Source organism: Eurypyga helias, unplaced genomic scaffold (assembly GCF_000690775.1).
Source record: "Eurypyga helias isolate BGI_N326 unplaced genomic scaffold, ASM69077v1 scaffold41626, whole genome shotgun sequence".
Taxonomy (NCBI): Eukaryota; Metazoa; Chordata; class Aves; order Eurypygiformes; family Eurypygidae; genus Eurypyga; species Eurypyga helias.
In genome coordinates, this window is record NW_010258001.1 from 1 (window position 1) to 11,933 (window position 11,933).

The 11,933-nt window shown below is 36.9% G+C and overlaps 1 protein-coding gene across 1 annotated transcript; it reads right to left on the bottom strand.

Moving 5' to 3' along the window:
* Nucleotides 1–2,509: 2,509 nt before the first annotated feature.
* Nucleotides 2,510–8,069, bottom strand: LOC104511551 (membrane-bound transcription factor site-2 protease-like; the record flags this gene model as incomplete). The annotated part of the gene is made up of 4 exons (XM_010154214.1): nt 2,510–2,637; nt 5,093–5,196; nt 6,091–6,229; nt 7,915–8,069. Coding segments are annotated over 4 exons (526 nt in total), but the record flags the coding sequence as incomplete, so codon positions are not given.
* Between the last annotated feature and the right edge of the window lie 3,864 nt (nt 8,070–11,933).

Sequence of the window (11,933 nt, forward strand, 5' to 3'; positions counted from 1 at the left end):
CTCTAAGTATATATATAAAGTATATAGTTTATAATCACATCTCATTGAAAAGCAATCAGATAGAGAACGGAATGCTGAAACATTTAATCTATCTCACACACATAAATATATGTGTGTGTGCACACGCACACAGGTGCAACAAACCCAAAGCTATTAAGTAGTTTAACTTTATTTTTTTAACATTTTTGTCTTTTTTTTTTTTTAATTCATCTTAACAGCTTAACAAAAGATACATATCTGAGAGAGAAACAGAATTCCTTTGTAACAGTGAGGCTGCTGGAGAGACTAAACTGGAAAAAAAAAAACCTTTAAATAATAAAAGAGAGGTGATGGAACTGCTAGAGGGTGACAAGGAATACTTTCAAACAGGTGGGAGAACATGGGACTTAATATCATAATCTACACAGTTAGCTGTGTGGAATGCAGCAGAGAAGTCTGAAATAGAAAGGCTTCACATTCATTCCAGGAGATCCGTAGAAAAATAAACAGGTTCAAAATGAGAATACCTGCAGAAGCACACTGCTGGGTATACCATCAATTTCATTTTGCTCAAACAGCCTCATCCTTAGATACCTAATTCCTTCTGTTTTAAAAGGGACACTTTACACAACCCTTAAAATAACATTTTAAAAATATCTAAAGTTTTTCTGTTAAAGACAAGACAAAATGTATTAAAAAGTATGTAAAAAAATAATACAAATATTTGAACTAATAACAAGAAAGTGTTGCACGAAGCATTTCTCATCTAGGCATGCAGTTAATGCTAAAAATATCACAAGTCTTACAAGAAGACTCATTCACTATTCTTGAACTCATGATGCCACCTGCTGTACAACAAATACACTCTTTTATCTCCAGAGTATAGGTGGACTACAAAAGGAATATTCTGTGTCGTTCTCTATCTTTTCTACTTAGCTGCCATGCAAAAATCTGAGAGCACACCTCTGTAAACTCAGATCTTCAGAACACTGAGAAATGGTTCAACTGTTCTGACAATTAAGAACTGAGTCAAGTTTACTGAATATCACATTTTACCATCAAACATCCTAGTTCTGAAACATACCTACCATTACCTATACAAAAATGTATATATTTCTTATACTTAACTGATAACAAGCCATTGATGCTTATCAGTCATGCAACATGCTTGTTCCTACCTTGTGTTCCCCTATTTCAGGTTTCCCAAGAAACCTGAAAAATTATTATAGGTGTTTGCTTGCCGTCAGGAACATGCAAGCATTATTTTCTATTATAGCTTATAATCTTAGTTTTCTAGATAATTTCTCAGGAATGTAGGTAAGCAACTCATTTTGAAAATTGGCATGTTTTCTCTTTCACTTCTGTTCACAGTAGCTGGAAATGGAAATTGATTCATTTGAGAAAGAAAGCTTCATAAAAGTTAGCCTATTTCAGTGAATGACTCTGGTTCATTAGGGTACATGGAATACAGATATATTTACTTACCTAACGTTTAACATCATTTACCTGATTTATGAAACCTTGAAAACAGGCCTTGCTAAAGGCTTCTGTATAGCCAGTCTAAAACACTCTTTACAATGTTTTAGTTGCAATATTCAAGAAACAGTGCCAGTATCTAAACAGTACAACAGGCTGGCTGCGATCGTACTGTCCCCTGCAGTAGAAAATCACCAGTAGAAATCAAGAACTAACCCAACTTTTCTATTTTTATTTCAATTGTTTGGGAACCACCATTCTCGAGGAATCAAGAATATGAGTGGTTCAGGTAGCGTAACACAGTCTCAGTCTAACTGTCGACAGCCAGAGACTTCAAAAAACATCAAACCAAACCAGTTTGAGGTTATTTCGAGCCATAAGCTGTGATTCTCTTTAGATGTTTGTGTTTTAGCCTTTATTTCCCCCGATGGCAACATGAAAACACAGCGACCGGTATAATAACTTAACTCACACGTCGCTGAAAACCACTCGCAATACTATCGAAAAATCACACAATAGATTGTTCCTATTGCAGAAAATGGTAGTGAATTGCTCAAGGGTGTTCACCTCTGACAGCAAGCCATGTTCTCATACTGCCAGTCTTCTGGCAGAGTGTTTTCCAGTATAGGCCAAACGATATGGAAAAAAAAAAAAGGCAAAGGAATTCCTGCACCTGAACTTCTTCTAATGAGAGAGGAAGATCGGAAACCACATTTTTTCCCCAAACACACAACTGGAATTTCTTATGCACAACTAGTCTGAATCAGGTGTAGGATATAATAACGTTTCTCATGAGAGGAAATCGGTACTCATCTAAGCTCCTAGATACTGATGTCCCTTCTCCAGAAAACAGCACAGTACGGACAGTAATCATCAAATCATTTTTTGAAATCACCATTTAGGTTCAGAACAGAAGGATCACCTTTAGGAAAAGAGAAGCTTTTGTACTGCTTCTTCTTAAACCTTCAAGCCTCCATCAAGGATTCACAAATGATGTTGGTAGAATAGGTAACTGTGCTAAGCAAAGACTTAATAAAAAAGCACAAACTGTTACCTGCACAAAATATCCTTAATTGCTGGACTGGAGATATCAGTTGCAAGTGGGTTGTGAAGAGGTCAACAAATGCTCCAGGATAGACAATGAAGATAAAAATCCCAAATCCATTAAATCGTACTTGTTCTCTTAAAAAGAAGAAAAGAAAAGAAAAATTAAGTGATGTTACTTCAAACAAACAAATGAAAAAACTATTCTACATAGCACACATTTCTGACAAGGAGAATAACTAAAATTATAATAATAAAACTAATTTATTTTTCAGAATATGAATAATTGAAAGACAATTAAACTAAAAGATGTTTTCTGCAATTGTGGCCACTTTTAAGCAGCACACATTTGTGAGCCTGGTAAAAATTAAAGGGTAAGTTCAACTTTTTTTCTGACTCTTAGTAACAGTAACACATAAAATACTTAAAGAAACCCCTAAACTACATTCAAGTTAACATATATCTTAACAGCTGGGTCGTTTTTTTTTTTCTTTAAGTAAAAAGAATGGCAGCCTGTAGGATGCAATTTCAAACTAATCTATGAAAAATTATCTGGAAGAAGAAATTTCCTTTTAAGGAAACATGTTGATTTCTAGAGTTTATCATTTCTCTGTTTCTCCTAACTGAACTTTAGAGTAAATTGTAAACTAACAAAAATGAGGGAAATGTCATCTGAAAAAATGAAAACAACTCAAGAGGTTAAAGGAAAAATTATATTTAAATATATTAGCAGCTGACACTGTCATACAGATAATATATATATTTTTCAGAGGTTTTACAGCTGTTTCTAAATGTCACTTCTTGAAATAACTATGTAAAGGTTTTATGAAGCTAGAAATTTCATAAGGGATTTGTAGAGGCATGACAATCATGTTCCAAGACAATTACATTCCAATTATTATTCCAAGACAAACCAGGCACAGAGTAGCTAATCCCATATCTTCACTGAGAAAGTACACTGGGCATAGCATTTTATTTATTCACATTTATTTATTTATTCTGCATATACAATAAAATTAAGACACAGGATTATACCAAATTAATAAGCATGAAGTAATCCATTCAATCCCTGGAGTTAAGTCATCAGGCCTACCCATGCTACCAATCAGTAATAGGCAGTCTAATGCCTATACATGTTTTCATGACTTGGGTAGGAGGTACAAAGGGAAGAAAATGCTTTTTTAGCACAAGCCTTGACTAAGCTAAGGCTCAGATATTTTAAGATCTTGTAGTTCACAGCCAATACTATCTTGAACTGAAGTTGGCAAAAGTGTATTAGGTTTCTGGGAGTCAGTCATTTGCCAGAATATTAAAATTTTTCTACAACAAAGCTATTTAGTGAAGCCTAAACCCTCAGGATTGACCCTAACAGCACTATAGACCCAACCTGTGCTAGGAGGCAAAAAAACCCCAAAACAAACAAACAAACAAACAAACTCAACCAGAAAACAGCAGGAGGAACAGCAATGTACATTGGACAAACTAATTTTTCCCCTTGAAAAGGCTAGGAATCAGTTTTTTTGATAAAAACATAACCCAAACTTGAATATTCAGAGCCTCCACTCCAGATTTTGAATGAAGATATCACTCCAGTAAGGTATAAGAATTACTCATTGTGGTTAAAAAGAGCTCTGTAGTTACTCCTGGCTTCTCTGCAGTTAGCCAGCAGCATATGAAGGCACTGTAAGGGAAAGGAAATTTTTTTGCTTCTTCCTGTGGTGGGATAAGCAAGAGCTTGATCCTCCACAGAAAAATCCCTGTAAACATTAGGGGGGAAAAAAGCTGGAAGACCATCAGAGTATATGAAACAGAGAGGATCCCAAAGCACTCCTTTAATTGAGAACTGCCGAGGTTATAAAAAAGGTAATAATGGGCTGAGATGCAATCATGGCTCTCTACACTCAAGAAAATCAGAGAAACAACTTAAGGCTTCATGCTCATGGGACACATAATGATGATGTCCAGGAGAAACGTGGCGGACACCAGAATATCAGTCCTAATAACCACCACTTAACCGTCTTATGCTAGAGTGTCATTTAACAGTAATGACTAACTATGTCAAATAACCTTTTTTTGAAGCAATCATAATAGTTAAGTGACATTAAAAATATCATCTTTCATCAAAATTAACACATCACTGAGATTAACAGGGGAAAATCACATTTGACTGAGTTACTGCTTCAGCCTGTTCGCATGCTACTTCACAAACTATGTTTAAACAAATCAATTTATAATCTATTTTGAAGTACCATTGTGCAATAGCTCATAGGTCCTCTTCAAGTGCCACAGCTGCAGAAATGTGATTGCCATGTGAAAAACAGGGCCACTTAAAAGAAGTATTATTTTAAACCTGATGCAGTGTGGTATACGTGCAAAGTAGAAGTCCTTTCTCATGAGCTGTAGAAAAGACACTGTATTAAAACCCTATCCTTAATTGTACACCCTTCCAAATTTAAAACCTAAGGAAGCCAGGAAATACAGAATAAAGAGGCTCTCTAGATAAGCCGAAGGTGCTAACACCATTAACCTACGTGCGTGCTCTGGAATATCAGGCTTTGTTGGTACAGAGTAAGAGAAAAGTCATTTATATTACCGAATAGCTGCCACCCCATGGCCGATTTCATGTATCACACCACTGATGAGGATTGCAGAGAAGAAATAGGTCAGCTGGCTGACAGGCAAATTTACACCAGGCACCTGTTTATGTGGACATGACAACGAAATAAAACACACAAAGAAATCAAGAGGTACAAACACAAATCATTCTACCCCTAAACTTGTTGCTCTCACTCAGGTTCTTCAGAGCCGCAACAGAATGGGGACCATTCTCACTATCAGTTTGTACCTCTTGTCCCTGTTTATTCAAGGCATTTTAAAATATATTAAATATATATTCTTTTTTTTTTTTTTTTCTGAAGGTTGAAAAGCTCTCCAGGGACAAAAGCCTTCTCCCTGCCCCAGTTATTCCCCAGAGCCCTGACTAAATGTGTCCTACTCTATATTAAGCTCTAGAAGTTTATAAAAGTGTACACAGACTTCCACTCAAATGAGACAGGCTTGGCAACTGTGAGCATTAGTTTAGAACTTCCTGCAGCCAGTCATGTAGCTATAGAGAAGATCCACCCTTCAAAAAAACATTTAAAAAACAACTGTATGGCACTTAAAACACTGTGAGCTATAAAAGTTAAAAAAAAAAAGAGCCTACAACTGGAACAGCCAGCCTCCCTTCTCTCTCCCTATCCAAATGACAAGATGATACAAAATTTACAAGGTCAAAAAAAAGGGTAACTTTTGTCCATTGTTCAAGTTTTGGCAGTCTACATATGGCAATTTAACCTTCAAAAAAAAAAAAAAAAAGCACTTGAAATTCAGTGTACTGTTTTAATTTATGCCTTCATTTGTCTTCCCCTCTTTTACCCCTCTACTCCCCATTTTTGAGGCTGGTAATAAACCAGTAAACTTTTATGTAGGCGAATATCAGGAGTTAGGTTATTCTCACATGGGAGGATTTAAGCATCACATACCCCATTAAGAATCTGGTTAATATCAGTTCGCAACTTCCAAATTAAGACCCGAGGAGAGAACACTTACCACAACTTGCAGCATACGATCATTCTGAGCTTTCGGTGCCTCGGTGAGCATCTGTGTCAGTGTCTGCATCAGTGTCTTTCCGAGAAGGATAACAGAGCCAAACATGGCAACTATACCAAACACCATTCCTATGCTGAACCTACAGAGAGAAGCAAATAGTTCAGCAGTGCGTAGCCGCACAAAGATAGGGAATATTCTCCGGGTGTGTGGCTGCTTCAGTGCAATTTAGCACACCAAACTCACAGGGCAAAACCTCTCTGATGCTACTACAACTCGTGTTCAAAAACATTAGCTAAAGGAAATCAGTAACAATAGCAAACACATGCTAACAACGTTGACTAATAACATATAATATTTTCTGTGTCTAATAAGTGTTTTACATCCAAACAACATCCTGGTTCATTTTAAGTATTTTAAGTATTTTAATGTTGGTTTTACACATTCTAAATTTTATTCAGTTACCCAATACATGTAACTTGCCACTAGCTATGAATATGAAAACACAACTAACGATGTATAATTTACCTTGTTGCACCACACCATCACACATTTAGAGACCTGGATCAAATGACGGAGTACCATACATATTGCTTTATATATCTTTCCAATAAATTTTGCACCTTCCTCACAAACAATGAAAAGTGCTAAAGAACAATAAATGAGACTCAACTCTTTAAAAAGAACTAAAAGGTACAACTGCAAGACCAGATTAAAATCAATTACTTAAACCACATTGTGCTTCTTACCAATTTAATTTTCATTAAAATCAGTAATGATAATAATTCCAATTTATGTCAGTCCACCTAGTGGTGAACTTTTATTCAGCATTATTATTATTATTATTTTACACTGTCCAATAGTTGAAGGATGTGATAAAATTTATTTTCTACGTAAAACAATTCACTACCAGTCCTTCTTTCTCTCACAATACCATCCTTAATGAAGCTCTCTGGGAATTAATAGATGTATTTTAAGCAGCATGTACTTGTAATCTTAATTAAAGAGACTGGTGGAAACATTATACTGTAATAAATCATACAAATTAAAAAATTTTGATTGATGTAGAACTATTTCAAACCGAAAGAGTAAGATCATTACCAATATGAAGCAGACCTCTCTTTTATTACTGTCTTACTGAGGGTAGCAATACAGGAAAGGAAAAAAAGTCAAACCTTACTCATATTTTCAGAGCAAATATGAAGTAATGCTAGGAAGGCAACTGAGCAGTAAATTTCTAAACCAGTCCAGGAGCACCAATACTAAACAGCCTGCTTATTTACCCATTCCCAGCAGCCTGTGCAATCTTAGCAGGGAAAGGTGCTAGCAGATAAAAGACATAAGGTGAGCAATGCGCTTCTGAACACATACAGTTGTTGAATGCCTGGCCAATGATCTACAACACTGACACAACTGTCTTTGAATACTTTGTAAACTCTAGTGATCAGTGTACAGAACTCAGTTTACAGCTGGACAGACGTAGGATATGACAAGCTGCTTGCAGTCCTACTTCTGTATGCAGTATCACATGTGATAGCTCTACTCTTAAGAACTATGTAGAGTTCAAACCATAGGTAAAAAAAGTTCACAGATCCCTAGTTTTATAGCATCTCAATATGCAACCTATATTACAGCAACGTATTTTTTGGCAGAGAAGAAAGACTTACACTGGCACAGTACAATTATCACAACCACACTAGTTTGGTGTTATCATTAGCCTAGTGAAATAACCATGTCTACCTATTGCAGTTTTAAGGCTGAAAGGCACAGATGTGGCCAAGTTGTTGCCTCTGTATTTGAGAGAAAAAAAAAATCCTGAATTTATACCACAAATAGAGAAATCTGGGTTTCCATCTCCCCCAGTTGTAGAACTGGCGGTTGAAGAGAGCTGTTTGCCACCTCATGTGGAAAGGAGAGACGCTCAAGCCGTATGTCAGCAGCCAGTCTTCATAAGATGCTTTCAGTGAGTTGGATGACTGCAAAACAATGGAAAATTATTTTAACCAAAAACTTTGGGTAAGTTTTTGCATGATGTGGCCAAGCAGTAAATGTGATCTGTTTATATAAAAACAGATTTAAATCTTCAGGTAAATGTCCTGCATATTATTTATATTTTGACATAAAAGTAGGCCCTTCAGTAAGGGCAAAAATGAGGTCTATTTTTTAAACACAAAGACTATGCCTAAAGAGACTCTGATATATTTGATCCTACTAACAAAAAGCCAGAAGGAATTTAAAATTTTCAACCTGTACTGCAACAGCGATTTCACTATAACTTCTCAGTATTTCAATATACTGCTAGAATGCCTTCCTAGTAGTTCCAAAGACTTCTCTTTATGAGAAATGTGATCTATAAATAATAAGATTAATACTTATCTGCAGTATTACCTAATACTATAGACTGATAGCCATAGTTTTGCAATTGCTACTTTATATTATGTGGCGCTTGTATTCTTGATAGGCTTTACTCAGCCTGCTTTGTGGAAGCAGTATTAGAAACCCAACCGAAGGAACACTTCCCTTGGAGGTGAAAGAGGAGCTCACAGCTTGGGAAAAGCACAGCACAGCTTTGAGCCTTCTGACTTTGAGAAGTTCCCAAGGCAGGAGTGTCTCTAACATAATCCAGAGAATTCTTCAGAGCTGTCTGGCCTGGAGCATTGTTTCTGAGTTTCCCTATGGGCAGCAGCAGCAGCACCTACTGCAGGCACCGGGAATGAGCCATTCACAACAGGCTACCCTCTCCCCCAACAAGAGGAACTTCACAAGTTTCTGGCTGTGCTCCATGGTACTTTAAACAAATTTAGAACTTGCCAAGTTCCTTGCATTCTTCCTATTCCTCCTGTCCTGCCTCGGTGGTAGTGGGGACAAGGATTTCATCTTACACAACTATATTCACAGCTTTTCTCATCTTGTTGAATTAATTAAAATTTGAACACAAAAGGCAACAATTTTCCTAGGATGGGAGAACCATTTACTCAGGTCATTGTTCATTTATCACCTATTACACCACTTATCCTTTCTGCCTATATATTCCTGTGTCATTCCCTTCTTCACCCTATGACTTTCAGTCACATTTTTGCTCAGTCAGCTGAGGGCACCTACAGAAATGTGCATCCTGATGTATTCCCTAACCAACACTAGTCATTCCCTATGGCACCACTAAGTTTAGTGTCCACAACCAGATCAGCATTTGCTAACTTTAACAGAAGAGATCACCGAGATGATTATGCTTTTACAAATAATACAACATAAGCCAAAGAAACAAAGAAAAACACTTCCTCACATAATCTACCAGATAATTAAGAACAAAAGTACATATGACATTAACCACCTCTGACATGAGAGACTGTCTTTTGGGAATTAACTAAACATATCCTATTCATTCACAGGGTTCAAAAAAACCCCAACCAACCACATATTATTATAACAAAGTTAATTGGATACACTGATTTGGCACTGTAAATATATGTTCCTTTTATCACATGCAAAACTCACTTTCCTCCTAGAAATGCCACAAATTCATCCCTTCAAATTCATCCCAACCACATCACAGACCCACTGTACTAGCAAGACATAAATAAATATGAAGTTTTCCATGAGAAATACAGGATTACCAACCACACATTTGTCAAATGTGGAAAAAAAAATAAAAGGTACCAAAATTAATTTTCCTTTTGCATTTTCCTCACAGGTTGTGTAACTGGTATTAATGATGACCAAAGGACTGCATCCTTTTGCAAAATATATTAAAAAGCTCTATGCAAACTTTTGCTCCTTCGGTCCTGAGCCCAGCAGGATCACCACACTACCATGTGCACCCTCCCACCCTGGTATGAGATATGCTGGTATCCTGTGTTTCATTTCAAGTGTCCTTCGCGCAGGCCTTGGCTCTGCTTCTTTTGAGTTCTAAGTTGTCTTTGTTACATTCATTTTACTATGAAAGCAATACCTTTTTTATTTATGCAAGCCTTCCAAATAATGAATGTCTGCTAAACACTCCAGGAGCTCCATAAATATCTGCCAGCAAGCTGGAGTCCTTAACATTCTTCTTTGCTGACAAAATCTGTTCAAGAGCTCTGAACCATTTCAGCTTCCTGACCTTAAAAGCTGAAGGCTAACCTTGACTGAACGTGTCTAATGCATCCTTTATTTCTGAGAGCAGAAGGAGGGACAACCTCCTACCCTTTGCTCATTCCTGATCCTTCAGGCAGAATGAAATAGGATGATTTAGGATGCTGAAGAGGAGGATTTTAGAGGTCTGCCTGAGTGATTTTCTTTTGTAAGATCTAAGCTTCATAGAACTACTAGCATGAAAGTTTCCATTGAAGAGCAACAAGAGGGACTTAAAATTCTGAGTCCCAGCTCGATTCGGCATATTTTTAGTTCGCTAACACAGATGTCTCTGGCAAGGTAAGTCTAGCACTACTATAGTATGTGAATTTATTTGTGCAAAAATGCATTCATACACACAGTTATATACCTTCTATATTGCAGACTTTCTAAGAGTCAGGCTGCCTAACTAAATGTTTGCAATCTGAACAAAACCAGGGAGGGAACAAACTGAGCAAGAGACACTGCACATGGAACAAGTTCACAGAATATGCATCAGCTGCAAGTTACAGCACACACCCTTCCCTTGCCAAAAATATCAACAGGATCACGCATGGAAAAGCACTCCTGCATTATTTTTCACTCACGCTCTGTATGTCCTTTCGGTGTAATTAAACCGTAAGTGATTTGAAGCCTAAGCAGGGACTGGCTTTTGCTAGCAGCCTCAGATTATGAATACAGTGGAGGATTTACAGTACCAGCAATGAAACAAGCAACCCTGAGTTTTCTAATTATATATAAATCTGGTTATTTAATCCAAATTCTATTTTGGTTGTGCTGCTCACAGTGAAATTTATCATTGAGATACATGAGATCTACCACTAAGTTCACTAAAACCCAACACACTGACCATTAATACCTTGGTCAAATTTAATTTAAAGATCAAAGTTCAAATTTAACTCCTGGACTCTCTTGCTTGCCATAGCATTCCAGACATTCCCCCTTCTTTTTCAACATAAATCAGGCACTAAATTGGCTCCAAACACTCTGGGGTTTCTGTTTTTTTCTCCTTTGCTGCCATGAAGCTCTGTGAGGGAATGCAGTAAGAAGTGGCTGCTCTTACTTACAAAACTGAAAGGTCTAATGCTGAAAGAGATCTTCAGAATCTCAAGGTCTCAGCATCACGGCACAACAGGTCTGCTACATGAATTCAGCTCTTGCTTCGCACTCTAAGATTTTTCATCAAACACAAAGAAACTCAGCCTCTTGGCTGACCTTTCTGGTGGTTTTTGGTGTGTCTCGCTACAGTCAGGAGCACATTTTTCTGGTATTCAGCCAATCTTCTAATTTGTTTCAAAACAACCCCACGTGGTTTTATTATTTGGTATATAGAACCAAATAACTAATATAGACTTGATGTAATAAAATTTAAAACATCTTCAGATAAATTACTGGTTTTTTTGTTGTCATTACGTACAGGCTAATATTTGGCAATTAACAGCTCTCGTCATTTACTGAGCTACACTTGCTGTACAACGATTAACAGCAGGGGGAGCCACTTACTCCTTTAAGTTTTCTCATCACCTAAAATTTCTTCTGTTTCTTCCTCTCTTTTACAGGAGTAACAAAATGTTTCTTACGTTGAAATTGCTAGGCCCTGTCTGCGCTTGGTAGAAACAGATGCAGCTCCTGAACCAGAACATTAACATCAAAAACTAAGAAAATTATAGATCAAGCCTTTTGTTTCATTTTCCCTCCTATTTAACTAGCACACATCCTATTTTGCACACATACTT